Source organism: Fundulus heteroclitus, chromosome 17 (genome assembly GCF_011125445.2).
Source record: "Fundulus heteroclitus isolate FHET01 chromosome 17, MU-UCD_Fhet_4.1, whole genome shotgun sequence".
In the NCBI taxonomy this organism is placed as follows: domain Eukaryota; kingdom Metazoa; phylum Chordata; class Actinopteri; order Cyprinodontiformes; family Fundulidae; genus Fundulus; species Fundulus heteroclitus.
This window is the reverse complement of record NC_046377.1, coordinates 20,830,135-20,857,672: the sequence shown is the minus strand read 5'-3', so window position 1 is coordinate 20,857,672 and position 27,538 is coordinate 20,830,135. Positions and strand designations below refer to the sequence as shown.

At 40.8% G+C, this 27,538-nt stretch overlaps 1 protein-coding gene across 1 annotated transcript; it reads left to right on the top strand.

Moving 5' to 3' along the window:
• The first annotated feature begins 109 nt into the window (after positions 1–109).
• On the top strand, positions 110–27,538 carry kiaa0930 (KIAA0930 ortholog). Its single transcript, XM_036149032.1, has 10 exons — positions 110–564; positions 13,056–13,204; positions 18,604–18,708; positions 19,196–19,273; positions 19,354–19,455; positions 19,996–20,136; positions 20,658–20,846; positions 21,190–21,349; positions 21,548–21,703; positions 25,630–27,538. The coding sequence occupies exons 1-10, from the start codon at positions 420–422 to the stop codon at positions 25,668–25,670; spliced, it is 1,266 nt and encodes a 421-aa protein (XP_036004925.1). The 5' UTR covers positions 110–419; the 3' UTR covers positions 25,671–27,538.

The following is a 27,538-nucleotide window of genomic DNA, read 5'->3' as shown; positions in this document are numbered from 1 at the left end:
TTATTTTCATTAAGGCGGGTCTAACCTTCAGCGTGCCTAGATTTAAGGAGTGACAGAATCCTCTGTTACACCTCTGCGCTTTTTTCCGCTGCTCTGTCTCTTTAAGGCCTTCATGTTACCGGAAGTGTGAGGGGTGTTCCCAGCTGATCTGAACAACAGAAGTAGCAGGATCTCCATCTGCGGACCGACCTGTCTACGTTGTTCTCGGCCGCCGCGTCAGAGCGCCCTGGTCCTGACCCCCCAGCGGCCTCTTAAGCGTTAAGACCGGAATCTTCTCCGGAGTGGATTTGAGGAAGAACCGGGGGATATCCCGGTGTCCCCCAACCCTTTTCTGGTCCTCCTTGTAGCCGTCAGTTAGCTGCCGTGAACCGGTACCGTGGGCTGCTGATAGCCCGGACTGTCATGATCCCAGCCCGGAGATGGCGTCCTTCCCCGGTTTGTGTAAGGCTGTCGGGCCCGCGGAGGAGGAGAACGGAGAGCTGGACGGGTCTCTGCAGCAGATGCTGAAGGCCATCGCCGACGAGAGGAGCCGACTGAACAGCCGACAGGAGATCAGCGGACTCGGTGAGTTCGATCCCCCGTGGTCCTGACGCTCTTCGTGGGAGCTGATGGATAGGTGCCTGCCACTTTACATCCTATTCATCCCGATTTATTTATGGGATGGGGCAACCAATCAGAGCCCGAGTAAGCCCTCTAATCGCTTATTATGTGTCACTATATATATAATTTTGCTTTATCGGTCTCTAGTTTTGTTTCCAACTTTCTGTGCCTCACTATACGCAGGGCTGTATCAATGTTTTTAAAGACTCCGAGCATGGGGCCCCATTTCATTTTAAAATAATAATAAAAAAAGAATAGATTAAAATAGAAATATCTATTTTCCCCTCATAGTTAGTTTATAAGTTAATATAAGATATATAATAAATAAGAGACTGTAAACTTGGAGAAAATTTACAACATAACAGAAATTACTTATGTGTTTAAATAGCATTTATCAGATTCAACGAAATGTGCAACGGAGTAGTACAGTTTTAAAAATGTTACAGGGTCCCATAGGCAAGGCCAGAGGTGCAGCTATAATCTAAAGTTATCTTTTCAAACCAATTTAATTAAAAAAAATAAATAAATGAAAATTAAGTGGTCAAAACACAAATACTGAATTTCTTGTGGGCTTTAAATGTATGAAAACAGGCAGAGCTTCTTTTTTTTTTCTCCAAAGAGTAATAAGAAATAACGTCAAGTAGATTTGAGGTTTATGCTTTTACATATGTTAACTCAAGAGGTTGACAAAAGTTTTGCTTTAGTTTTGCTGCCTATAAATACTAATATAGTGTTGGATAAGGCTTTCCTGTATTTTAACTTACTTTTTTTTTTTTTTTTTGTATTCATAACTGTATAGTATGCTTTTATCTACTACTGTACTGCGCTCTACTACTTGTTTTTACATTTCAATTCGCACTAAAATAAAAAGCATTAAAAGATGGCTTATTGGCTTAAAGCATGGATACAAACCTGGAAAAAACATAAAATTCACACATGTTCTAAAAGTGCTCTGAGTCCGATCAACCTCCATTTTTATAAAAAAAAAAGCGAGTATTTTGCTTCCATGATAAATGTGACGTTACAGTTGTTAGTTTTAGACCAGGCTCAATGGAAAATCTTGTGCTTTGTTCCTGTTTGTTTTGAAGCTCCGGCTGTTCTGCTCTGGTGGTTTTCAGATCCCAAGTAAAAAGAGGAAACGTCGCCGATTTTTTTAAAATTGTTTACTTGTGAATGGAAACCTGCAGGGAAACATTGAAATACAGAAGTAGTTGCAGGAATTAGAAAAGTCAAAGTTTTTAGCTTTTCAAAAATGAACTTTATTTCACAAAGACTTCAGCGGCCATGAACAGCTCCAGGAAAATAGACGTGTAGCTGTGGGCAAAATGGCAGAAATTATACAAAAAATTTCCGCTCTGCAGCATTTACAACCATGTTGTCAGTATTACAAATAAACCTCAGGGCTCCTTGGTGTTGAGAATATTCAAATCAGAAACGCGTGGAGGGAAAAGTGTGAAAATAAAGTAGAGTTGTTACTATGCCAGGAACTATGAATGCTGTGTTTTTATCCATTATATTACATTTTTATCTATCCATCTTAAAAGGTTAACCAAATACAACAACAAAAAATTTATAACAAGCTAAACTGAAATACATGTTAAAGCCCAAATTATTGTATAAATGCATATATTAAGGTTAACAAGCAGTTTAGGGCAAAGCCTCTGATGGGTTAGTGAAAATGAACACTGGGTATGTTTTGTGCTTCTGTGGATTAAGCAATAATCCAATAACTGAACAAGTCAACTATAAAACATTTTTGAAACAATTGCCTTAGAGTAGTTGTGACATTTACAGGAAGTTTACACCCCCCCACCCTCTGTGTGTGAGTCAGGACTGAGGTTTTTAGGGAGACGTGACAAAAACAGAAGAAGCTCAGTGGTACAAAGGCCACAAAGAGTCGATCAGTTCAAACGTCGACAAGTTACAGGAGCAATCGCTTAAAAACAATGCCTATTAGCAAACTCTCTGGGTTTCTGCTGTTTATTCCAGCTCCAAAACAATCTTTTCAAAACGGCTAAATAAAATATTATCTCCCGCTTTATTGATGTGCTTTAATGGAAGCTGTTTTAAAAGAGCTAAAACTAATCCTATTAAAGTATGAATTGATCCAGTTGTGTTGAATTCACACATACACCCCTCCAGCTGATAGAAAAGTGTCGGCTGTGCAGTTTGTTGGGTGTTTCCACCCCGTTTTTATCGGACCCTGAAGCAGAGTGTCGCCGCTGTTCGTTTGCTGTGATGCATAAATCAATAGAGCTCTGTTTAAAAAGCAATGACTTCATCACAGCTCGCCACGGCTGGGATGTTGTCAGCTTGGAGGAGGGCAGGGAAAGCACTTCCAGCTTCTGCACTCTGAGCTCATGAAATTATAGAGCACCTTAGTGTTTAGTTTGCTGCTGCTGTACCAGAAATACTGCGCATATTCCTAATTTGTATAAAAATATCAGGAATTGTTAGACAAGCTGCTGTTTTTGCTCTACCACAGGGGCCTGCAACCTTTAGAGTTTTAAAGGGCCATTTTTCCTACAGTCCACTTGAATTAAACTCGTTCAGAGCCACAAATGTTGTCTGGCCTTTTGAAAAAAGACAAATTCTAATTTTTGATAAAGATCTACTGTAGGAAACATGTTGTCATCGTTAAAGAAACAGCCTTTTATGTCTATTTTGAGGTTTAAAAAAAGAGAATGAACGGGATGTTATTTGTGGATAATGATGTAAAAAAAAAAATCATAATTTCCAACATAATGAAAAAATATTGATTTAAAATTAAATATTACTGCCACTTTTAGCATCACTCTATTATGAAAATTAAAAACAATTGTTCCGAGAAAAAAACTGCTAACACCTGCATTTACTATCATTATTACATTTAAATATCATAATAATAAAAATATAATTTGTTGCCAAAGTTATTAAGATCCACTGTGGAAGGTCCAAAGAGCCACAGGTTGCAGAGCCCTGCTCTATAACACTGTAGATGTTACATTTAGTCATTATTGTCTCTGAAAAGACTGTTTTAAAAACACGGTTTGATTGGTGGCTCTTGAAAATGTTCACATCTTAAAATATTTGAATGAATTAATCTTTTCTTTTCATTATACAAAAATACAAAAAAACCGAGGCTCTGTTTGGCAGCTCTTAAAATACATTTAAAAAAAACCCTCCAAACTCCTTAGTTGTGGCAGCAGTGGTGCAGAGCGATGAGATTTCCTGCTCTGTTTCCTACTTCAGGGTGAGTGGGGTAGTGGCTGATGGAGAGAAACAGTTTCTTGGTCTATTTGTCTTTGAAATTTTGCCTTATGTGGTAGAATGGGGAGCTTTCCTTCTGAAGTTTGTTACTATACAGACCCGATGGTGCTTGTGTAGAGGCTGGGCGTTAGTTTTGGTGATAAATTGATAAATAAAAAGCATCTCTGCTGGGCTTTCCTGGCCAGCTGTACTGCGTTGTGGGTCCAGGTTATCTGGTTTGTCGGTGTAACTCCCAGAAACCTCATGTTCTCCACCTCTTCCAACCTAAGCCCTTCAGGGGTCGATGATGAGGTCCGTGTCGGCACAACGCTGGGTGCGATGTCTCTGCTGTAGCAAAAAAATGAAGTTTAAAAGAGTCTCTGGGTTTAAAATGACATCTGCCCGCTGTTTTTAACGAACTCTCGTTTAATTACTTTCAGTGACTGATATATTTGGCATAATCCTAGAGTAGAGTAGTGTGTGTTTGATGAATCAGTTTCTAGAGTAGTCGTCTTTTCAGGTCGATTCCTTCTGTCACGTGTCGTTGTGCCCCTGGGCAAGGCACCAAATTGCCTACCGATCTGTGTATTGGCGTTTGAATGTGTGCGTGGGATTGGGTGAATGTGTGAAGCGCTTTGAGTGGCCGGTGTTTTGTTGGTAGTTGTGCACCATGTTAATCTCCGGGTGTTTCAAAATATTTTTTGTTTGTGCTCATTTTAATTTAACCCTTCGTTATGGGATTTCATTTAAAAAACAAAAACAACAAATTGCTATTGCAGGAAGCCGAAGCGACATGCCTGCATTAAAGGGGAAAAAATTGGTAAACGTTACCATCATAGGTCATCTCAAAGCTGCAACATGTTGGAGATTAGTTTCCAGCAGAAAGCTGAACTTTATAAGCCGACAATAAATCACAATCTACACAAACGCCAACGATCTTCCCCTTTTTGTATGTTCAGAAACAAGAAATGTCTGGTTCAGGCCTCCAAAACCTTGAGACAGAAAAAAAGAGGGAAAGAGCATCTTCTGCAGAGGATGACCCACTTCATCCCTGCTTCAGCTGCTTGTAAGCTTCAAGAAATTCAGCTTCATGATGTTCTTGCTGCTCTGCTGAAGATGATGCCACAGATTGCAAAAGTCAGCTTCAGTACAGCTTCTGCAGATGTTAAAAGAAATAATGATTTAGAAGATTTATATTCCTTCCTAGGCTGAGTACTGTAGGTGAACCAGAACTGAGCTTTTAAAAAGCAGCAGTCCTTTAGGAAAAGAAGCTGCTGGTGTGTGTTTTTTATTTTTTTTTTATTTCTAGAGTCCAGTCTATGTCCTTGGATGGTCCTCTGCAGGCTGTGGAGTCGGGACTCTTTAAACGCTTTACCGACAGTGACTCAGGCCTTTACTAGCATCACACAATGACAACAGAGCCGTATCATTTTTATTTGTAGTGGTAATTCTGCTCTACCTACGTCTCCATCTATGAGTAAATACAGCTCTCAGACATGTTTTGTGTTTGTTAAATCCCCAAATATTGCAAAGAGACACTTTTTAAATTGTTAGGTTTTTTTTAGTTTATTTCCAGGACACTGCTTTAAAAATGTAGGTTAAACACAGGCGTGTAGTAGTTTTGTAACAGACCGCTGTTGTTCCCATCCGTAGTCTTTCCAGGCTGCTGAAGGTGACCAATCCAGTACAGTGCCCTGCATGTTATTTATTAAATCCCCTACAGCAAATCTTTTGGGAAGTGATCTCTACTTTCATGACGCTAGCGCCTCATTGGTCATGCCTCTTTGCAAAACAACTCAGGCGGCAACAACAAGCCCCGTCTTGAGCTCCATCCATCTTCCCATCAGCTCTGACCAGTTTTACCGTCTGTCTTAAGCAAAGGCATCATCATCTCCACAGCATGATTCTGCCATCACTGTGTTTCACAGAGGGGATCATGTAACCTGACTCCGCCAGATGCATGTCTCGCTCCGCCTAGCTCCACTCACATACATCTGGGACCTCGCCATAGGAATTGCCTTTTTTGAAGGCTGGGCCTTATCAAAAATCCTTGCATATGATTGGATAAGCCACTTGTCTGTCATCTTTATCGACGTGCTATTTCAACCACTCACACTGAAGCTAACCCGTGACGCTAATGAGAGCGACGCAGGAAAGAAAACCCCTTTTTTTTTTTTTTTTTTTTTTTTTTTGTATGTGTTTGCGGCTCAATTGGCACGCGTTTTATTGACAGTGAGCTGACAGGAAGAGGGGGGAAGACAGGTGGCAAAGCGCCGCGGGTCGGAGTCGATCCCGGGCCGACCGCGTCTAGGGCTAAAGGCCTTCTAACATGGTTCGTGCTAACCGCTAACCGCTCCGGGGCGCGTCCGCGTCCACTGTGGACGCGCCCCGGAAAACAAAACTTGCCAAATGCGGTCGGGAGAAGGGCGAAAACATGGTTTCCACCAACAAAAGCCTTCAGAGCCGTTCTCTGATGTTCTTTTAATGAAACAATAATAGGTAGATTGGACAACACGGAAGAAATAGCAGCAATAATGTTAACCCTTGCTTTGTCGACGAGCCGCCATTGCTATCAAAACAGTTTCACGTCATGGTCGCGTCTCCACTACGTAACATCTATGAAACTCCAGCCCTGCGTCCTGATTGGCCAGACCATAAAATTAGTTGGAGAAATCACTTTCAATGGGCGATGTCCCAGATGTATGTGAGTGGAGCTAGGCGGAACGAAATACATATGGCGGAGTCAGGTTAGGGATCATGTGCTCCGGCTGTAGATTTGTTTGCTTTTTTTTCCGCCACAAATGCCTTTTTGCAATTATCCTATAAAGTTAGAATATAGGATGATCACAGATAGTATGTTTGTTTCCAGGTTTAATGTTGCTGTAAAGTAGGAGGTCTCAGATGAACACGGAGAGGTATAGGCGATAGATGTTTAGATGCTGGATCTGATAAGGAAGTACTTCTTAAGATTACCAGAACAATAGGTTAAAAATGAGGTACTGTAGGGATATTGGGCCTAATCGTTTATGTACCAGCAATGTTTCCTCTGTTATTGTTTTCTTCAGGGTTTTTTTTCCTCCAGGACACATTTTTATTTGACGGCATCCCCTTGAAAATTTTAATCCCAGCTTCAACTGGTTAAAATTGGAACAGAAACAGGAGCTCAGCCTGAAGAAACGTAGAGATGAACATCAATGATTCAGGTTTAATTACCTCGTAACGCTGCTGGTGGCTATAAATACTCTGACATCAGCTTGTTGTTCTCTGACGGAGGGAATAAATCACATCAGACTCTCACTCATCTACTGAGGCCTGGTTCTGTGCAGTAAAAATAGCTGATCTCTCTCTCTCTCTCTCTGTGAGTGAAATAATAAATCCTGCTGAATATTTAACGAGACACGGAGAGAGTTTCTGCAGAAATGTAAATTTCCTCTGTGACACAGCTGATTAATATTGGGGCAGGTCTGACCGCAGGGCATCGTCAACAGAAGGACGCCCCGGCAGGAAGTCTCCCATCTGTTTACGGTCTGCGTTTAGCTGCTCAGATCCTTCGTTTGGTTGGTCAGACAGTGAAGGTCTGCAGCTCTGATGGAGCGTCTTCAAAATGCAGCAGCTTTTTAAAACAAACATCAGGCTTTAAGTAACATCTAAGCTTTTATCCTCAGTTATTTCCACCCAGCTCCCCTCGCATTCTTTTAATGTGTTAGATAATAGGCAAATGCACCAACGTGCAGCCGTTTCTCTGCTTCTCTTTTATTTAAATGCTTCCTGTAATCTTCCATGTAAATCGTCTGGTTTTGCTGCGTTTTAGCTGCAGGAATCCGGAACCATTTACGGAAAACTATGAAGACTCATCTGATCGCGCTGGAAGAAACCGTCAGCCGTGCATAATTGCTCTGGGCTCCTCTTGCAGCCTTAAAGCTCCTCCAGGTGCGTTTCAGGAACTGGGACATCCTCCATCAAGTTTGCTGAGATCAGTTTCTGGGTCACGAATGCTGGTAACGGGGAACAGCAGCACAGATAAGCACTCGTCACAATCTTGAAGCAGACAGGCTACAGCGGCACAAGACCACGCCTGGGGCCTCTTCTGTCAGCCTGTAGCTGAGGCTAGAAGTAAGACGGGCTCGCTAAAATTAGCCCAGAAAACATGTAGTTTTGGTTTCAGCTGCAACAGTCTGATGGTCGGGTCAGAATTAGGCAGAAATATGAAAGAATGGGCCCATCCTGCTTTGTGTCAACGGTTCAGGCTTGTGGTGGTTTCATGATTTTATGACCAGCCTATCTGAGTATTGCTCCTGAACATCTTCATCCCTTTATGACCACAGTGGACCTGTTCTTCTGGTGATCAATCCAAAAAAAGGTAAACAAAAAACAACAACTAGACTTCTAATCTGAAGCTGAAGACATTTCGCTTCCCATCCAGAAAGCTTTCTCAATTCAAAATGTCTGGAGTATTTTTAACCATTTTTGGATTGATCATGACCTGGATGACTGAGGCGATCTGAGCTGTATGACAAGAAGCATTGTCCTGCTGGAAGTAGCCATCAAAAGTTAATGAAGATTCTCAGAGTTTCTTGAACGTCAGCATGTGTTCACGGCTCTCCAATGAACTCCGCGTAAACCAGATCTCTATCCAACAGAGCAGCGTTGTGGAACAAGAGATTTGCTTTGTTAATGTGAGACCTACAAACCTGCAGAAACTGAGGGATGCTATGACGACTGACACCTTGTTGAATCTTTGCCAGCAAGAAGTGTTTTAATTCAGCTTATTTATGTACTCCCAAATTCATAACAAATGTTCTCTTGGGGCGCTTTGTATATATTTCTGTAGATAAATTGGATTATTTATTTAAAAAAATTTGCAGTCAATCCAGTTCATTTAAACATCAGTCAAATAAATTTTAATTCATTCCTAGTTTAAAAACAATGGAGCAGAGTTAAGTTATTATTCAGATTGTTTGGAAAAAAATCGCTGACTTTGCAGCAATCCCTCATACCGAGCAAGCATGTGGCGACAGTGGGAAAGTGACGGGTCCCTTTTAACTTAAACGTCCAGCAGAACTTGGCCCAGTTTGTGCAGCCTTTAGGTTTATTCCCAGTCAGAGAATAGAGATTCAGTTTTTCTGTTTGTTTTTTGTTTTTTATTACTGTATCCTGACTTAAATCAGTCATGTTTGATTCATAGCTGTGTGAGGGGCAGCTAGAAAAAAAAGAAGGAAAATGGGGATTCATCTCTGCTGATTCGAAGAAATCATCTAAAGGCTCCAGCGTAGTGAGGTCCAGATCTGTGTGACCTCTTCACAGGAATTAGTTTTCTCCAGATCTGTAGCATGTCATCTGAAGCATACGGAGAGCACAAGATGAACCCTGAGGATCCGTCACATGACTCCATTCATTCAGCCTGAATGCATGAGAGAAGTGACAGATGGGTCATATGCATCAGTTAAGGCAGTCAAGTGACACACATCCTAGCTTTGCCAATGGAGTGACTTAGGGAAGTCTAATGATTCCAGTAGTAACCCACTTTTTCCTCTCTGTCATTATTATTCTTTGAGAGTTATGGCATCTTGGTTCCATAACTAATCAGGTTGGGGCAGTGAGGGCTGAGTTGGTCTTTCCTGTGTTGACTAAGGATGATCTACAGATGATTCATATGTAGTTCCAGTCTTTCTGGGGTCTTTCAGGTGAATATTATAATGCAGCGTTTTGTTCCTTTAGCTGAATGGCTCCAGACCTTATTCACCATTCTTCGCCCCGTTCCGACTCTTTTAATCCAGCTCACCGGAGCGTTGGTGCGGGTCCCAGGGAGCTGTCAGCAGACGCCGGATACGTTCAGCTCCGAGCGATTCGGCTCACTTTCATGGGGCGTGTGACGCTGCGCCCAGATTCATCTCACAGCTGATGTATTTTTAAAGTGGGATCAGCATCTAAAATTAGAGCAGGACCTGGCTGACGTTGCTGCGGAGCTGTTCTCCGCTTCACGCCGGAAGATCGGGAACACTCAGATGTGCAGAACAGCAGCCAAAACGACAGAACATTGATCCCATCAGAACCGGATTTCTGAGATGTACGATGCTCACCGTTGTGGTTTTCAGATGTTCACCAACACTGTTTAGAAATATATTATTTAATTTCCATAAGTAGAATTTGGTGTCCATGTAGCAGCTTTAGTTACTTGATTTGTTTTCTTCAGATGATGTCTGCATCGTCTGCAAAAGATTTTTCCGATCTGCCTTAGAGGCTGAAATTATGAGTTAAGGGTGTAATGAGGCATTTAGGACTTTCTGCTCTTAATAGAAAAAGTTCTGGTCATTAGTAACAAAATGCAGGAAATCAGCTCATCATGCCTGTCCTTACAAAAGTCAAACCAAGACATGAAGAAGGTTGTCAGGCTTGGCTTGAAAGTGTCTCTTAAAGGACTGAAGACGAAACAAGTTTTGGTATTTTTAGGTGCCATTGAGAGGATTTTTGCTCATTAAAGAACTTTCAGTGTTTAAGGTTACTTTTACTGTGGTTTTGTTGGATAATTGGACTCTGCTTAATTTTCAGGTGATTGAATGATAACCAGTTAAGTTTTCAAATCAAAAGGGTGATGACTGGACTTGTAATACTTCCCCATTGCAACATTACAAGCCCAATTGCTTTGGTTTTATTATTTGTATTTTAGGAATTCAGATCTAATGGAATCTGACTTTACTTTCTAACATTTTTTTTCATTATAAGCTCCCTCATGGCTCACACAATCACTTATTTTGATATGAATAACTTAAACAAAATAAAGAGTGCATAAGGTTCAGACATTGAGTTTAACATCCAGTTGCTTTTGTTACTTTCCTGGGTTCAACACATTGGACTCCTAATTTTTTTTTTTTTGTGGTCTCTAACCTCCTTGGTGGAGCAGAATAAAACAGGTTTGAGGCTATTAAACACTGACGAGCTTTGATGATGAAGGACGCAGCTTTGAGGTTGTGACTGAACTTGGTAAGAGGACCTTGAGTTAATGATTTCCTCTGGCTGGCACAGCACCTCCTTCCTGATCTGCTGTTTCTCACTTTCCGGAGGCTCTTCCCGCCCGGTTTCAGCAGCAGCTCTCGTCGAGCGCCTCGTGTCTCTGTGCCAAGTGTGACTGGATGGAGGCCAGAGGTCATCTTCTCAACACAGCAGCAGCCGCCCTGCTCGGCTTCCAGCCCGAACACACAGGAGTTTGTCGATGTGAACAAATTTAGTCTCTGCTGACATTCTAGATTCTTTGATTTGGGATCGTTGGCCGATAAAAAGCAATCGTTTATTTTCAAAATTTCAATCTCAGGGTCTTTCACTCCTCTGACGACGTTTCTGTCAAGTACTTTTTTTTTCCTTTTTAATTTAACAACCTAAGCAGGTTTTTATTATCTTTATGTAAATATAAATTTGTAGGAAATCAATAATCAGGACATCATCTATATAGTAGGATTATTTTGTGCTCTGTTTTATTAAAGATTTCTCCTTTGGGGGTGGCCTAGTGGTTAGAGCAGCGCTTCCACTCTGAGAAGGTTGAAAGTACCCGGTTCAATCCCCACAGACTGCCACTGTGGGTCCCTGAGCAAGACCCTTAGCCCCAGATTGCTTCCCGGGCGCTTTAATAGCTGCCCGCTGCTCCCTAAGGGACGGGTTAGATGCAGAAGACAAATTTAATTGGAATTTACAATTACAATGACAAAGAGTTCTTGTTCTTGTTTTCTACCTTCCTTGTCCAACACCATGTCTTTGTAACTCTAAAATCACTGCTTGTGTTTGTTTTTTTTTCATTAATTAAACCTCTGTGGAGTGTTTTTTGAATGAAATCCTCGTCCCCACTCTTTGACCTTCTGCTGCTGAAGCTCAGTTGTCCCTGTGATTTAATTAAAGCCAAACAGATCAAAGATAATTAAGTTAATCCTACAGCTCCTGCGTTAGTATCCGCTCATCCCCTTAATGTCTGTGGCGTCATATTAAAACACAAAACCTGGTTACGCAAAGTGTCTTTTCTTTATTTTTAAAGGAGTGATTGGCGGTTAGATTTAACTCCCCCTCAGCTGCTGCTTGAGATTTAAATTGCTAATCCTGACGCAGAGCTGCTAATCCAGATTGAAGGAAGCCACTGTCTGGATGGTGTTTGGTGTAAATAAAAAATATTTACCTCAAAATTGGAGCTGAATGTGTGGCTCACGGTGAGGGGGTCCACAAAAGCTTTGAGGAAACAGATATCTAACAATTAAACTTACATATTTTTGACTAATTACCATAATCCAGATTATGTTGCTGGGAATAACCAAGGTAAAGCTTTAGGTTTCCTGCTCCACCTACGCTCCAGCCGTTACCTTTGGTCATATCATCTGGATCATCTCCACTGCTCCTCTGGAACAAGAGTTGACAGAAATGGATCAGATATCTGATCAGGATGCCGCCTACGTACCGCCCTCTGGAAGTTTTCCAGACATGTCTCACTGTAAGGAGACTCTACAATCACATCGAAGCATTTCCTTCCGTTTAATTATGTTATATTTGGACACTCGGACATTTTAATCACCGTCGTCTTGCAACGGTTATCTGCGCTTAACAGTTTTTCAGAATAAAAGCATCGTCAGAGAGCGTCATAACTGAGCAACAGGCGCATAATGTATCAAGTATTAATCTGAACAAAAGGTGGAGCTGAATACAGGAAGCAGGAACTTCATTTTTATTTTCCAGGCTTTATTTCTGCAGCAGGAACTTTACAATCCGCCTCGTAGCTGTGTGAGAACCCCGGATTTCAGATGGAGATCTACAGTATTTTTAGTGTGAATTCATGACAATGCAGCAAAATAATAATATAATAATGTTTATTTCTTTATTTGAACCTTCATGATAGTTTTCTGAAACATAAAATAAAATCACAACAATAAATTGCAAAAATTATCATTGAGTGAGAGAGGAGACCTGGAAGGTATCTGAATGTCACATTTTTTGGACTAGAGAGGGAAATTTCTCACATTTACTCAGGATTAAATAACAAAAACATGGACAACAACTTGTAATAATATAACTTCGTCTGTGAGCCATGAATGGAAGCATGCAGGCAGTTCATCGTTGGAGGGTTGCACAGTTGGAAGTTCAAACGGGGTCAAAATGACTTTTGTAAAGACCTGAAATGAAGCCGTCCATCTCTTCCACGCTTGCTGCTGTAGTCCATCCATTAACCCTGCATGGCCTCCGTTCTGTGTCCCCAGGCTGTTTTAAAGATGACCGCATCGTTTTCTGGACCTGGATGTTCTCCACGTACTTCATGGAGAAGTGGGCGCCTCGGCAGGACGACATGCTGTTCTACGTCCGCAGGAAGCCCGCCTACGTTGGCGCAGACAACGGCGAGGGCAAAAAGGTGACCAGGGACGACTTTTCCCTTAACAGACAAACAATCTGTCGTCCCAATCTACAGATGTTTACATCCCAGAGATGGGATGAACGGTAATATTTGCTCTGCTTCTCTCTGTATCGGTGGTAAAAAGATGAAATGTTTCTGAGCTCGTCAGCTCGGTTGTTGCGTAACTCTGATCCTGATGTGAGGCTCATTCAGATGGACATTTTGACCTGAAGCTCTGTCGTCACACAGAGACCTGCACTATTCTGAACAGAGAGATTGTGTTTGTGTGCCGACGCTTTAGGTCAGATGTCGTCTTCGTTTGAGCTTGACTTTAAACTATTCATCTAATATAGGAACTGAAACAAAGGCTTTCATATCCAGTCAAACAGAGCCTCAGCAGTCTGAATGTGTTCAGCATTAATAAACTACTTCAGTGCGAAATGTGGTATTATGACCTGAAACGCACCGCCAGAGCTACAGTGGAATGATTTAAATCAAATTATATCCAAATAAAAATGGCCTAGACAAAGTCAGGACCTGAATAAAATAGAGAATCTGTGGCATGACCAGAAAATTGATGCTCTCCATGCAACTCCATCCCTACTCACAGAGCTTCAACTATTGTGCAAAAAAGAATGGGTAAAATTTCACACGTCACTATTATGCATCACTTTGTCGCCCAGTTTGGGGTTCTAACATCTTTTAAACACTATAAACCATTTGTTTGATTTCTGTACAGCTGAATTCTATTTATTCATTTCTATTATGCTGTATATTATGCATTTTTTAAAGTAATTACCCAGATATTCTCTGTTTGTGAGCAGAAGGCTGTACTTGTAATGGAGGTTCATGTCTGATCCAGCTTTGCTAAGCTAACAGTCAGGGTTCAGTATCATCCGTGTGAACCAGCTCACCATAACGTACACATCAGACCTGGAACGGTGTGTGTGTGCACAGTTTCAGGTTAAATTCTGCATCTGGTCTCTGATTTTCCTCCCATTGATGGCCAAGGCTCAATCTGACTGAAATATGTTGGTGCTGTTTATCAGAAGGCAATTTTCAGCTTTTTTTTCCAGCTTCCTCTTTGTGCCGCCCATAAAGCTTGCAGGAGCAACAGGGTTATAAAAACCCAGATGAACTTTACGCCTATATAACATCAAATCTATAAATTAAATTAAAGAAGTAAGTTCAGACAAGTTTGATAGATTTGCTGTAGCTTTGAACCCAAAACCAGAGCTACGGTGTATTTTTACTTTTTTTTTTTTTTTTTTTTTTTCTTTTTTTTTTTGTCGCATAAGTGCGTATCTTTTTGTCAATAGCTCAGTTTTCTTTTTAAGGTAATATATTATTAGAAGAAAAACAGATAATGTACAGGAATATAAAGACAGGCAAATATTAAAACATTACTATAAGTGTTGTTGCATTAGTTAAATCTTTTTTTAGTTTTTTCAGTTTATGGGGAAGGTCTGAAAAAAACTACATGAAGATCTGTTGTCATCCTGACTGAGTGCAGGATCAATAACAGTTTTGGTAGATTCACCCCTTCAGGGATTTGAGTCATGGGAGACGCCTTTCAATGTGAGCAGTAGGGCTGAACGACTTTGGAAAATAATCTAATTGGATTTTTTTCCCTTAATATTGTGATTTAATGCAATTTTTTTTCTTTTTCCAGTTTAATTTATCATGTGTTTTAAAATATATACAAACAACAAATCAATTTGTTTCCTCGCCATGTGGATTAGTTGCTAAAAGACCCGCAGCATCTAAACTCGGAGCAGTAATGATTGCGTTCTGCCTACAATATATTTCAACCAAAATTGCAATTTTGACTTTTCTCTGCATTAACCACAAGCAACAAAAATTGCCTCCAAATAAAGATGTTTGTCAACAAGGACTATTTTAAACATGAACTTATAATGTTTCTATTGATCAGAATATTATTCAAGAGAACAGCTTTTAATTTATTTGGACATCAATCCTTGTTGAACATAATGTGCAAAGTCCAACCAACAAGCAAGTCTATATATTAAACTAAATGACCCGAACTTAATGCTTTGTATGATTATACAAACTCTAAAACAAGTAAGAAAGTTAGATTATCTCACTGCTGCAACTGACTTCCCTTCCATGTGGAGGCAAACCCACTTTAAACATTTTACCAACACCTAATGGACGTGTCTAATTCCCTAATTGTTACATAGCCAAAAATTGCAGACCTCTGCGATTTGGAAATTGCGTTCTTTTAAATCACGATTATATTGAAAATGCGATTAATTGTTCAGCCCTAGTGAGCAGATCCTCTGTTTTATTTAGGTCCTGACTTTGACTAGGCCATTCTAACGTGGCTATACGAGAGTTGTGGCAGGGAATCAGAAACTGTAACATTTAGGAACCGATCAGGATCTGTCTTCACGTTGGTTCACGAGACCATCCTGCTCAGGGCTCCCGGCACATAAAGAAAGCGGTGGATGAATCCAGCGCAGAGGTTGGGGAGGTTCTGACGTGACCGGGTCCACTCCAGGCGCTGCTGGAGGTTCTGACGCCTCTGTGGATGAAACGCGGCTTTTAAAACCGTGACACTGCAGCACAAAGCAGTCAGCTGTTCCTCTGTCTGAGGAGGAGGCAGAGATGAAAAGGGAGCTGGACTCTGAGCAGCAATGGAGTAACCATGGCAACCTGGGATGGAGGGGCGCGAGGGACAAACTACAAAAGGCAGACGGGGAGTCTCTGCTCTCCAAATGTAATTATGAAGAGAAAAAGGGCCCGAGCTGAATGCTGCTGCATTTACAGAGTTGGTGGTTTTGTTAGCTGTTAACCTCTTAAACACACAAAAAAAAGATTTTTCTAAATTACAGCAGAACCAAACATCGATTTCCTGTAAGTAAATAAATAAATAATCGACATGTTAAAATGCAGAAATCAAGGGTCGCCCAAAATGAAAAGGAACTGACATATTCCGAATAATATGTCCTTCATCAGTTTGTATATTTAGATGTTTTGTTTTTGCCACATTTAATGGTGAATTATTGTTAACGACAGTCATTTAGCACAGTTCAGGCCAACTGCATCTTCACAGCCAAGATGAAAACTGATTAAAAGAAAAGAAAATCTGTTTATACTTAATTTTCTTTTTTATTTGCTCTTATTCATGCAGTGTTTGTCCATCTTTAGAGTCTAATTTCTCTCGGCTGCTGCGGAGAAACCGCCTACAGACCAGGATTTTTTTTATTTTTTTTGGGAAATGATCACATTAAGATCTGCAGTGCAGGCTGGATAAAGTCCTCACAGATCCAAAACACTGGAAGTCGCCGCCGGTGTCCTTCGTCCTGTTCTGGGTTATCACATTTGGCCTTCTTGGGGTCTGACCCTCCCTTAGAGGTGCTGTCTAGATATGAATAAGAAAAATATAACTGTGCCTTTTGGGTCTGCTTCTTCTGTTCCAGCCCCTGCAAGTTCACAGACCTCCTCCCTGCTTATGAAGCCTCCATATTGCTGATAACGGATGAAAGCAGGATGCAGTGAAAGTTGAACAGTTTGGAGTTTATGGGCAGGGAGAAATGAGCCTTTAAATCAGGAGCAGCTGATCTTTCATGTAATTCTTGGCCAAAATGTATTTTTCCTGAGTTTTCCAAGATTTTGGAGAGGGATTTGGCCCATCTACAAATACGGCTTTCATCCTATACAATTCGTTTTTTGTTTTCGTTGTTCTACAGAGACTGTTAATTGTTTCTTTATTGGTAAGGGGTAAAATAGTAATTTAGAGCTGTTGATAACGTCTTATAAATTGTGAAATGATTTACATATCATTAAAACCCAAACACCAATGTCTCAGAAAATTAGAATTCATAGGATCAACTAAAAAGTATAAATTTGAAACAGAAATGACAGGCTTCTGAAAATGTCCATTTCTCTGCACTCAGTACTGGATCTGGGCTCCTTTCACTGCAAAAACGGAACTAAAAATAAGTAATATTTTCTTAAAATGAGCGTATCTGTCCTTGATTTGAGCAGGTAAATAAGATGATCTGCCAATGGAATAATATTTTTACACTTAAAATAGGAACAACTCATTTCCATCATATTATTTCAAGTGCAGGATGTCTAAATATCTTATTTTAGTGCTCAAAATACTCATTCCATTGGCAGATAATATTATTTACCTGCTCAACTCTAGGAAAAATACACAAATTTTAAGAACATTTTACTTATTTTTAGATCCGTTTTTGCAATGTTTGCATGGATTATTGCATCAATGCATCGTGGTATGGAGACGATCAGCCTGTGGTTCTGCTGAGGTGTTCGGGAAGCCCAAATTGTATTGATAGCTGCCTTTAGGTCATCTGCATGGTTGGTTCTGGTGTCTCGCATCTTCCTCTTCATAATACGGCATGATTCTCTACAGGAAAACTTTAATTGGATCCGAATAGATTTTTATTTCTAGATAGCTGCCGGCCTCTGAATAAAAATAAAGTTAAATCTGCATAATAATGGCCAAACAGCTCTTAGAAGTAATACTTTTTGGATTCTCGTTTAAAACTTGACAGGATGATTAGTGTAGTTTTAAGCCTACCTGGATTCCTTCTCACCGACTGAAGAACAAAATACATTTATTGTAAATTAGCGCAGCAGGAGCTCTTGCTGGACTTCAGTGACGAGCATCCTGACTTTTGTTGGTCTAAAGGCATTTATTTACATGGATAGGCGAGTGCCTTGGATTTAGTTTTATTTTTCAAATATTTTTAGCCATTCTGGTTTGTTTGTGTTTTTTCCACTGATTATAACATATATTCAGTCAGGGGTTAAATTCAGAAGATACATTTTCCTGCATGTAGTTTCAATCATATTTTATCTTAAGCTTCTTAAGAGTTGTTGTTTTTATTATTCATTTTTGTTGCAATTTTTTCTGTTCTTTCAGTTTTACATTCCCTTTTGGTCTTTATTTTCTGCAACAATCTGATTCATCTAAGAAAAGGGTCCAACTTTGAAGGACAGTTCAGTTATATGATGAATTTTCTGCATGATCCTCCAGTTTATCAGGACATTCAAAGACAAAAAGAAGACCGCTGCCTCTTTTCGTGTGTGAATTTTGATCATACACTGGTTGAAAAGCAGCTTTTTTGGGGGGTATCTTCGTTCCATGAAGCAACAGGAAAACACACGGAGAATTAGTCGTCGACTTGTTGCCTTTAGGTCTGCGAGTGATGCGATTCGTGGCATTTGGAGACCTGGTATCTCCCTGAAGAGAATCTGACAGGAAGGAAAGACAACAGCATAAAATATCTCATACCTGTGGGACAGATGAAGGATTGAAAACAGAAAAAATCTTAATTATTAAATAGTAATTAATCCTACAGAGTTAGTAGTTCATGCTTTGATTAAAAAAAGACGTGATAAGTGATGCTTTTCTCTGTTTTTAGGTGGAGGTAGAGGTCTATAGGAGGGACTCTAAGAAGCTTCCGGGCCTCGGGGACCCCGACATCGACTGGGAGGAGAGCGTCTACCTGAATCTAATCCTGCAGAAGGTAAAGCTGCTGACGTCTCGCTAAGCTAGGTCACACAAAGTGACCATCGCTCCAAAAAACACATCAGCGTTTATCCCAGAATAAACTAGACAAAATAATAGTAGTACTTCCGGGGGGTTGCCTCTGTTATTTTGTTTGGTTTGGTTTTGCAGATTTTTGGGGCTGTTTTTAGACCAGTTTTAATAAATTGGCTGTTTGTTTCAGGTTTTGTTTTGCTTATTTTCATCCTGATAAGCATCTGAACTGGAGTTCGTATCAGTTGTAGCGATTTGTGTCGCTTTTTTTGCAGATTTTTGTCATGGGTTTTCATTGGCAACTTTAAAAATCAACAATTAAAACACGGATGCACCTCATCGGTGTTTAACCTTCGTTGTAGGTTGTAGGTTTTACCCGACCAGATGGCTGAGGAGTATGTTATGGATTAATCCTGTCTACTGTGGGTCTGTTTCATCCATCTAACTAACCGGAGATCTCCGTTGTCCTCCAGCTGGATTACGTCGTAACTTGTGCCGTCTGCACGCGCTCAGACGCCGGAGACATCCACATCCACAAGAAGAAGTGTCAGGTAGGAAATCAGCGCTGTCAGCAGGAAGTCCTGCCATCTTTGTTTAGCTCATCTCTTCCACCGTCCTCCTACTCCTCCAGGAGGTTTTCGCATCTCCCAGCAAACACGCCATGGACAGCAAAGGAGAAGAGTCCAAGATGAGCTATCCTAACATCTTCTTCATGATTGACAACTTTGAAGAGGTAGTGACCAAGCTCAACTCGATCAGCGTCAAAATCATATTATTTTTACGTTAAAGGTTACAGTAATGGTTTTATACAGGGGCTCTTTCAGCCTTTCTCATGATCTCAAAGATTCTGACTTGCATTAAAACACAGTTTGGGATTTAGTAATAGTAATACACCTCCTGTTACATGATGGAAATAAGTGACGCAATGTGTTTTAAGGTATACTCGAAAGGCTTGATTACCCAGGAAGGATGACTATAAACCAAAGTGAAAGTCGTGTTTCCCTTTAAGCTGTTCGGCAGCTCCTGTTTGGAGATTTGGGTGTTGAGGTGAAGTTACTGCTGTATTGAAGCGTGACTTCAGGCCTTTTCTCTCTATTTAGCACCAAGCCCCTGCAATAAAACCTCCTTTAACAGGTTTGCTGGAGGAGACGAACAACCACAAGCTTTATTTTGATGCTCAAAGGCCAACAGTGTCAGCTGCAGCCGTTGGCTAAGCGTTTCTCTTTGTGAAGCAGCAGGGTTTATCTGTTTTAACCTGCGTCTACCTGTGTAGGTGTTCAGAGACATGACTGTTGGCGAGGGCGAGATGGTGTGCGTGGAACTGGTGGCGAGCGATAAGAGCAACACCTTCCAGGGTGTCATCTTCCAGGGATCCATCCGCTACGAGGCCCTCAGGAAGGTGTACGACAACCGGGTGAGAGAATCTAACCCAGAACCAAAACCAGGACACACACTGCAAAAACGTAACTAAAAATAAGTAAAATTTTCTTAAAATTAGTGCATCTGTCCTTGATTTGAGCTGGTAAATAAGATGATCTGCCAATAGAATAAGATCTGTGCACTTAAAATAGGAACAATTCATCTCTATCATCTTATTTCAAGTGCAGGATGTCTAATTATCCTAATTTAGGGATCAAAATACTCATTCCATTGGCAAATGATCATATTTACCTGCTCAGATCAAGGACAAAAACACTATGTTTAAGAACATTTTGCTTTTTTTTAGATCCGTTTTTGCAGTGCAAACACTCTGTTGATGCCTATATATATTTTATATTTTTATATATTATATATTTTTTTACTTCATGCTGACTTAAACAAAAACTACAGTTTGATGTTATTGTGTTAAATATCTTATACTAGCACCATAAAATGGGTGAAGCGTGTAAATATTTGAGACAAAAACAAAGTATTGTGACATGATTATTGTTGCAGGTGAGTGTCGCTGCTAAGATGGCCCAGCGGATGTCCTTTGGCTTCTACAAGTACAACAACATGGAGTTCGTGAGGATGAAGGGGCCGCAGGGGAAGGGTCACGCTGAGATGGCCGTCAGTCGCGTGCCGACGGGGGACACTTCCCCCTGCAACACCGAGGAGGACCAGGTGTCCCCCATGCACGAGCGGGTGAGAATAAGCTCCAGCTGAGTCGACGCAGGAACTCAGAACCTCCTGCAGGAAGCAGATAGAAAGTCAAGAGTGAACAACGAGGAGCTTTGTGGTGAAACCAGGTCACCGTCAATAATGAATGCAGCTGGTCTGAATTATGCAGGATTTTACAGTCCGATGTGTTAAAATCATGTCTGGTTCACAGTCAGAGCTCAAGATGAAGGAATCTTAAGGTTATTGATATAATTACCACAAACCCTGATTGATTGTTTTAGGTTGTTTCTTTTAACTGCTGTCAAACTCTTTCAATAATATCATTGGGGGTTCTTTTAGTAAATTAACGGGGGCTGTTGCCTCTTAGGTGACATCATTCAGCACTCCTCCGACCCCGGAGAGGAACCGTCCTTCTTTCTTCTCACCCTCCCTGAGAAGAAAAGTGCCCCGAAACAGGATCGCAGAGATGAAGAAGTCCCACTCCGCCAATGACAGCGAGGAGTTTTTCAGGGAGGAGGAAGATGAAGGTGAAGAGGGGACAGGAAACTGGTCAAACTGGTTTTTATTTCCTGATGAGCCGTTTCATTCGGATTAGATTTTAGCTTTGGGGGTTCCCTTTCTGTTTTAACCCTCCTGCAGAGCCACTCAGAATAAATTTAACTGATCAGATCAGTTTTCTCGCCTTCTCTCACGTTCTGACTGTAACGTTGAACCCGTCTCCTCAGATATTCACACCACCACCAACCTTCGCTCGCGCTCGCTGTCTGGAACCGGTCGTTCGCTGGTCGGCTCATGGCTCAAACTGAACCGGGCCGAAGATTATTTCCTGCTCTACTCGCACCTGACCTACGTTACGCTGCCGCTGCACCGCATCACCACAGGTGAATTTACAGCTGCAACACAATGCCATCTGCAGGCGGAGAGCCGCCATAGCAGGAGGATGCCCAACACAGACACAATGCAATAAATTAACATAGAAATGTTGACCTGTTTTGTTCTTTAACTTATTTTCAGAGGTTAGTTTTATACAGATTCATCCCAAAAAAAGTGATATATCTTAAGGTTTTGTTTCTTTTTAATTTAGCTGACTATGGCACACAGCTAATGGAAACCCATATTTCAGTTTCTGAGATAGCTTCAATGTCACATTATGACCAATAACATTTATTTTTGATACAGAGTTTTTTATATACAATCAGGAAGATTGTCACTTGATGATGATGATGATGATGAGAAGGGGGCAAAACCACAAAAGAGTATTTTTTTAAAGAAGCTAGTTGTTCAGAGGGCTGCATACAAGCGTGCTATTGGACATCTAAGGGGGAGAAAAACTGTTATTTAAAAAGATGTAAAAGCAACAAAGATAATCACAACCAGAAACCTATAAAGGATTTTGGGGAAAATTCATGAGGCGTGAACTGCTGATGGATTCTGCATTTACAATGCTTGTGTTTAAGGTTCTCCTAAACATGAGAGAATGCCAAAAGTGTCTTACCTGGGCTGAGGAGAAACAAAGTCCGGTTTTCAGATGAAAGTAAAGTTTGTCTTTGGACATCGAGGTCTAAGTCTGGATAGACAGTGGAAAGGCACAGAATCTGTCCCTTGCGGTCCAGAGTGAAATTTCCACAGTCGGTGAGGGTTTAGAGTCCTATGTCATCTGCTGGTTCTGGTCCACTGGGTTTTCTGAAGTCCACAGTCAACAGCCATCTCCCAGGACATTTTAGTGCATTTCCTGCTTCCTTCTGTTGACAAGCTTTATGGAGATGCTGATTAAATTTTTCAGCAGGACTTGGTACCCAGGGGAGGTTCTAGAAAGGCAAACAAGCCCCTGTGGAACTGGTCCTGACCTCTGTTATGGTCCCTGTACTAAAGACATAATGTTGACTAAATTTCTACAATGGTATTTACTGGCAAAAAAAACATAACTGATTGGTCCCTTAGACCAATTTCCTTTTTCACTTTTATACTGTTTTACTCGAAAAATAATCTAAAAGTTAAGCGGTTTCACTTCTAGCTAGATAGGATCACAGTTTTCATCTGCTAGATCAGGGCTCTGCAACCTGCACTTTGGGTCTGTGGCTCACTTATTCAATAATCAATAAGCTTTATTGTCATTATGTGTTACCATAATGACATATTTGGGGCAGCCACTTGCTCAGAATGCACATACGGTCATTTTCATCAGATCTGAAACTTGTGTAACCAGTAGTGTTTGTGTAACATGCAACAGATTATACACTGGGCTGGTGGTTTGTTGATTCTCAGCAGGGGGCGATAGCCCTCACAGCTTTGGGAGAGAAGCTGTTTTTAAGTATGTTAGTTTTTCATTAAATGTTCCGGAATGGCTTACCGGATGGAAGTGGGACAAATACTGCGTTACCCGGGTGGGTGGGATCTGTGACCCCTTTCTGAACTTGTGCAGCATAGACTGTGTCTAGGTCCTGTAGATGGCTTCCCACAATCCCCTATTCTGTCCTCACCACCTATGCTAGGTCCTTCCTCTCCTGCGCTGTGGAGCTCCCACACCACACTGTTATGCTGAGACACAAAATGCTTTCTATTGTAGTTATGTAAAGGTGTTTTAAAAGCTTAGTGGAAAGTCAAGATCTAGCAAGCCCCCCTTGCTAAATTTGGTCTAGAACCGTCACTGTTGGTACCAATACCTGCTTTAATCAGCATGGTAACACCAACAAACTGGCTTCACCAGAAGCCCATAGGGAATTCATGGAGTATTGTCAGGAGAGAGATGAGACACCAGTACCAGCAACCAGCAGCAGATGACCTGAAGTCGGCCATCAAAGCAACCTGAGCTTCCTGAACACCTCAGCAGCACCACAGGCTGATCGCCTTAATGCCACACCACCTTGATGCAGTAATTCATGCAAAAGGAGCCCAGACCAAGTATGGAGGGCTTAGACATGGACAGACTAATTAGAAGTCTAACATTTCTGTTTAAAATATCCCCTTTAAATTGATCTGATGTAATATTCAGATTTTCTGAGACACTGAATTTTGGGTTTTTATCATCTGTAAGCCATAATCATCAAGACTACTATAAAAATAATAAATTGAGAGCAGATACTGTACAGAACAATGACAGACATTTCAGCTAGCCCATATTTCTGCATTAAAATTATTCTGGTGTAATATTCTAATTATCATAGAAACTAAGCTATGGGTGTTTTATTAAATTTAAGCCACAATCATCAGTTTTGATAGAACTAAACAATGACATGTATAATTGCCTAAAATACGTCTGTAATATGAGTTTCAATTGAATTATAGAAATGAATTAACTTTTGTATGATATTCTAATTCCTGATACCTGTCTGGAAACTCGGTTAACAATTTTAGTTACAAAGCCACCAAATCTCTTAAAGCTTTAAAAAAAATGCATTTTGCTTGAATTTATCATTAAAAACCTAACTGTCTTTATGATATTTGCTGAGTTGTTGTTATAAATGATTTTGGATTCTTGTTGCAAATGCCTTTGTACCTTACTTTTTGGAAATCGTTCATAAAAAAAACATAAAACTAAGTACTGCAGCCACAAAAATCACCCCCCACCTGCATCTGAAAACACTTCGCAGAGCTGTGCACCACATCTCCAGCTACAATACTGCAGACAGGAGATCCCTGCAGAGGAGGGTCAGGGGAGCTGAAAGGCTCATTAGAGTCATGATGTGTCTGAGAGCCGCTGCAGGACGAGAGCTGTGAACATGTATCTACTTTTCAGTGATGCGCTAATTTATTGAACAGACAACTCGTTTTTTTTTTCCAGTCTAAACAGAGAAAGTGGAAACAAGACGAGTCCAAAATGTAAGGCTTAACCTCTTGGATTTTTTTATTTTGTATGTTTCAGCAAAAAAACGGACATTTCAGTTTAAGACCCTGAAGGTCTGATCCATTCATTCCTAAATGAGACATCAAGGTACTTAAAGTCCTGAGATTGCTGCAGAGACCGAATTCCCTCAAGGAGCAGCATTCCACCTTTCTCCGTAGCCTCAGACTTACAGGAGCTCCTTCACACACTGTTGTGAACCGCTGGTTCAATTACACCAGCAAAACCTCATATTTAGAATGAAACAAACATGAGACCTGTAGCTTCCCAAACCAGGCCTCAACCCAAATACCTTTTATAGAGCAAGGACTCTTTAGCCAAAGCGGTTATAAGTCGCCGTGATTAGTGCTGTCCGACTAGTGCATTCAGTAAGAAAGGAGGTAGGAAAAGTAACCTGTATGCTCCCTCCTGTGGCTAGTTTTGCCTGGGAACCTCTGTGACATCCCTTACCTGCGCCAAGAACCGTTAAGGTATCCCACGATTCTTTGCGTCACATGACGTATCACCACAGCCCCCTCATAGAAATCAACGAAAATGTCCAGAGAAAAGAGATCGCACCCTTTGTAGTTAATTTTCAGAAGGCTGTTGGCCCGGATTTGACTCTCATCATCCATGTTTACGTCATGTAATGACGTCTGACTTAAAGGCTGTCCGAAATCGGCACAGCAGTCTGAAGCTCCTTTTCTTCCTACATTAGTGTTCTTACGGTTGACCCAGTGGAAGGTCAAGGAACAGGAGCTAGGAGCTATTATTAAGGGTATTGGGATGGAGCCCAGGACTTTGGCATCAATTATCCAAAGGTCTTAAGGGTCCTTTCCAGTGGCGTTCTTTAACCAGCCTCCTGAAACCCGAGTTTTCTGATGTCCAGTAAAACCTGAAACAGAATCCAGTTGAAGCTTCATGTTTTATGGTGACATTTGCACCAAACGTGCTGCCATACCTGATCTTTCTGTGTTTTTGCGGCAGACATCCTGGAGGTGAGGCAGAAGCCCATCCTGATGACATAACAGAGCTGGACTTGCCCTCAGAGCATCTTTACAAAGTGCCTCCTCCATCAGGCCACTGAAACAACAACAGCAGCGCCCCCAGGTGTCCCGGTGGAAACCTGCAGCCAACCACCTCCTTCGCCCGAGACGCTCGGCAGACGACCGAGGCGCAGAGACGCTCCACAGACAAACCAGCCATTCAGGAAGTGCCTCGTCTTCTTTCCACCGCCCTGCCAAGTTCGAGGTCGTCTCCATGGAAACTGACCTGGCATCAGGACCACCTGACCTCAGCGTGAGCAGGCATTGGCCGAACTCTGACCAGGAGGAAGAGGCGAATGAATGTTTGTTTTCCTGTAAATATCTGCTGCTTTACTCACTGAGGCGCCTTGACTGAAGGTTGTGCTTTTAAAGACGTCGTCTGTTTCCGACTGACGCGTCAGAGTTCTTCTTTTTTCTAAAGTTCTTCACCGTGTTTGGTCAACGTGACGCCAGTCCGACTGACGGTGGACAACGTGGGAGCCATGAAAGTCGTTTTTATCACCACAGACACAAAACATCTGGGTCAAAATGACCACATTCACACCTGGAACAAAATCCAACTTATCTGTTAGAAATAGCATCCATGTTGCGTTTACACACAGATCTCATGAGAGTTGTGATGAAGTTGAAAATGTAAATTAGAGAATACATTTTCAAGAAGGTAATAGTTTGCAAAATTTTAATTTTGAGAAAAATATTTTTAATGTTCACGTTTGAATCCCTGACCAGTCAACCAGCAGGTTCTTCTTTATTCTTCGTGTCACTATGAACATAAAAAATTAAATAAAAACATTTTACCAAGAAACATTTACATTTACTAACAAGCTGAGAGTTGCAGAGATTTATTTCAAGCAACTTTTGTTTACGCTGTTTATTTTAAGTAGTAGTTTTTTTTTCTGTAAATAAAATGCGATTTACTTGAATATTGTCACAGATAACTGTCAGAAAAAGGGGGAAATATAAAATTTAGTTTAAAACTAATTTTAATTTAAAAAATAAAGTACAAATGTGAGAATAAAACTTTTTAACTCTAATAATATACATTCTTAGTTTTAATTCTCAGTCTTTTTGACATTACACAACTCACTTCAGTCCCAAACAAGAACTTAAATCATACATGACTTGAACACAGATTTTAAAGGGAAAACTCCAGAACTGAATGGATAAATTGTTTGTCAATGTAAAGTAAGTCAATCTATTTTCTCCTTTTGTGCTCTTGAAGCCTTAAATCCATCTATAAATTTCTTCTCTTTTCACTTTGTTCTTATTTATACGTTTTTCCCATCAAAACCAACACTCTGAAGCTTTAAGCTGTTCCTCACCTGCCAAATGGAAACTGCTTCTGTGCTAAAAAAAAAATGCTTGGTCTTCATGTTTTCCACTTGTTATTCAGGTAATTGGTTCACGCCTCAGCTGTGAAGGTTCTGGTGTCTTTCTAGTCAGTCATTTCATCGATCAAAGTGAGGTTTTATTTTTACAGTGTTGTCCGTAAGTTGTAAAGTTCTCCACGGGACGGGTTTTTTTTTCTCCCCTGGTTCAGGAGATGCGATTGCTCGTCTCTTCAGTGTTATTGATGATGTAGTTTGTAGAACCTCCAGCTGAATGTATCCTCGCCAATCAATAACAAAGACTGCTTTAACTGAGAGACGTCTGACTGAGGTGACGGTTTGCACTGTAAAACGCTTTTAGCGCCTTTTTGAAAGCTGTTAAGATGTTTTTGTTGACGTGTTCGTACATCACGGCTTTTGTACACGTTATTGTGCACACTGGCGGTCCTCTTTTGTTGCTCACTTTACAAACTTTACATTTTCCTGTATTTACTTATTGAAATACACATTAGCAGAAAAAAA

What these genes read in the sequence shown, in the direction of transcription:
- kiaa0930 (XM_036149032.1), top strand. Translation starts at nt 420, where the DNA reads ATGGCGTCCTTCCCCGGTTTGTGTAAGGCTGTCGGGCCCGCGGAGGAG. An exon ending in TGTCCCCCATGCACGAGCGG is followed by an intron (nt 20,847 to 21,189) that starts GTGAGAATAAGC and finishes GTTGCCTCTTAG; the next exon opens with GTGACATCATTCAGCACTCC. An exon ending in GCTGCACCGCATCACCACAG is followed by an intron (nt 21,704 to 25,629) that starts GTGAATTTACAG and finishes TTTTTGCGGCAG; the next exon opens with ACATCCTGGAGGTGAGGCAG.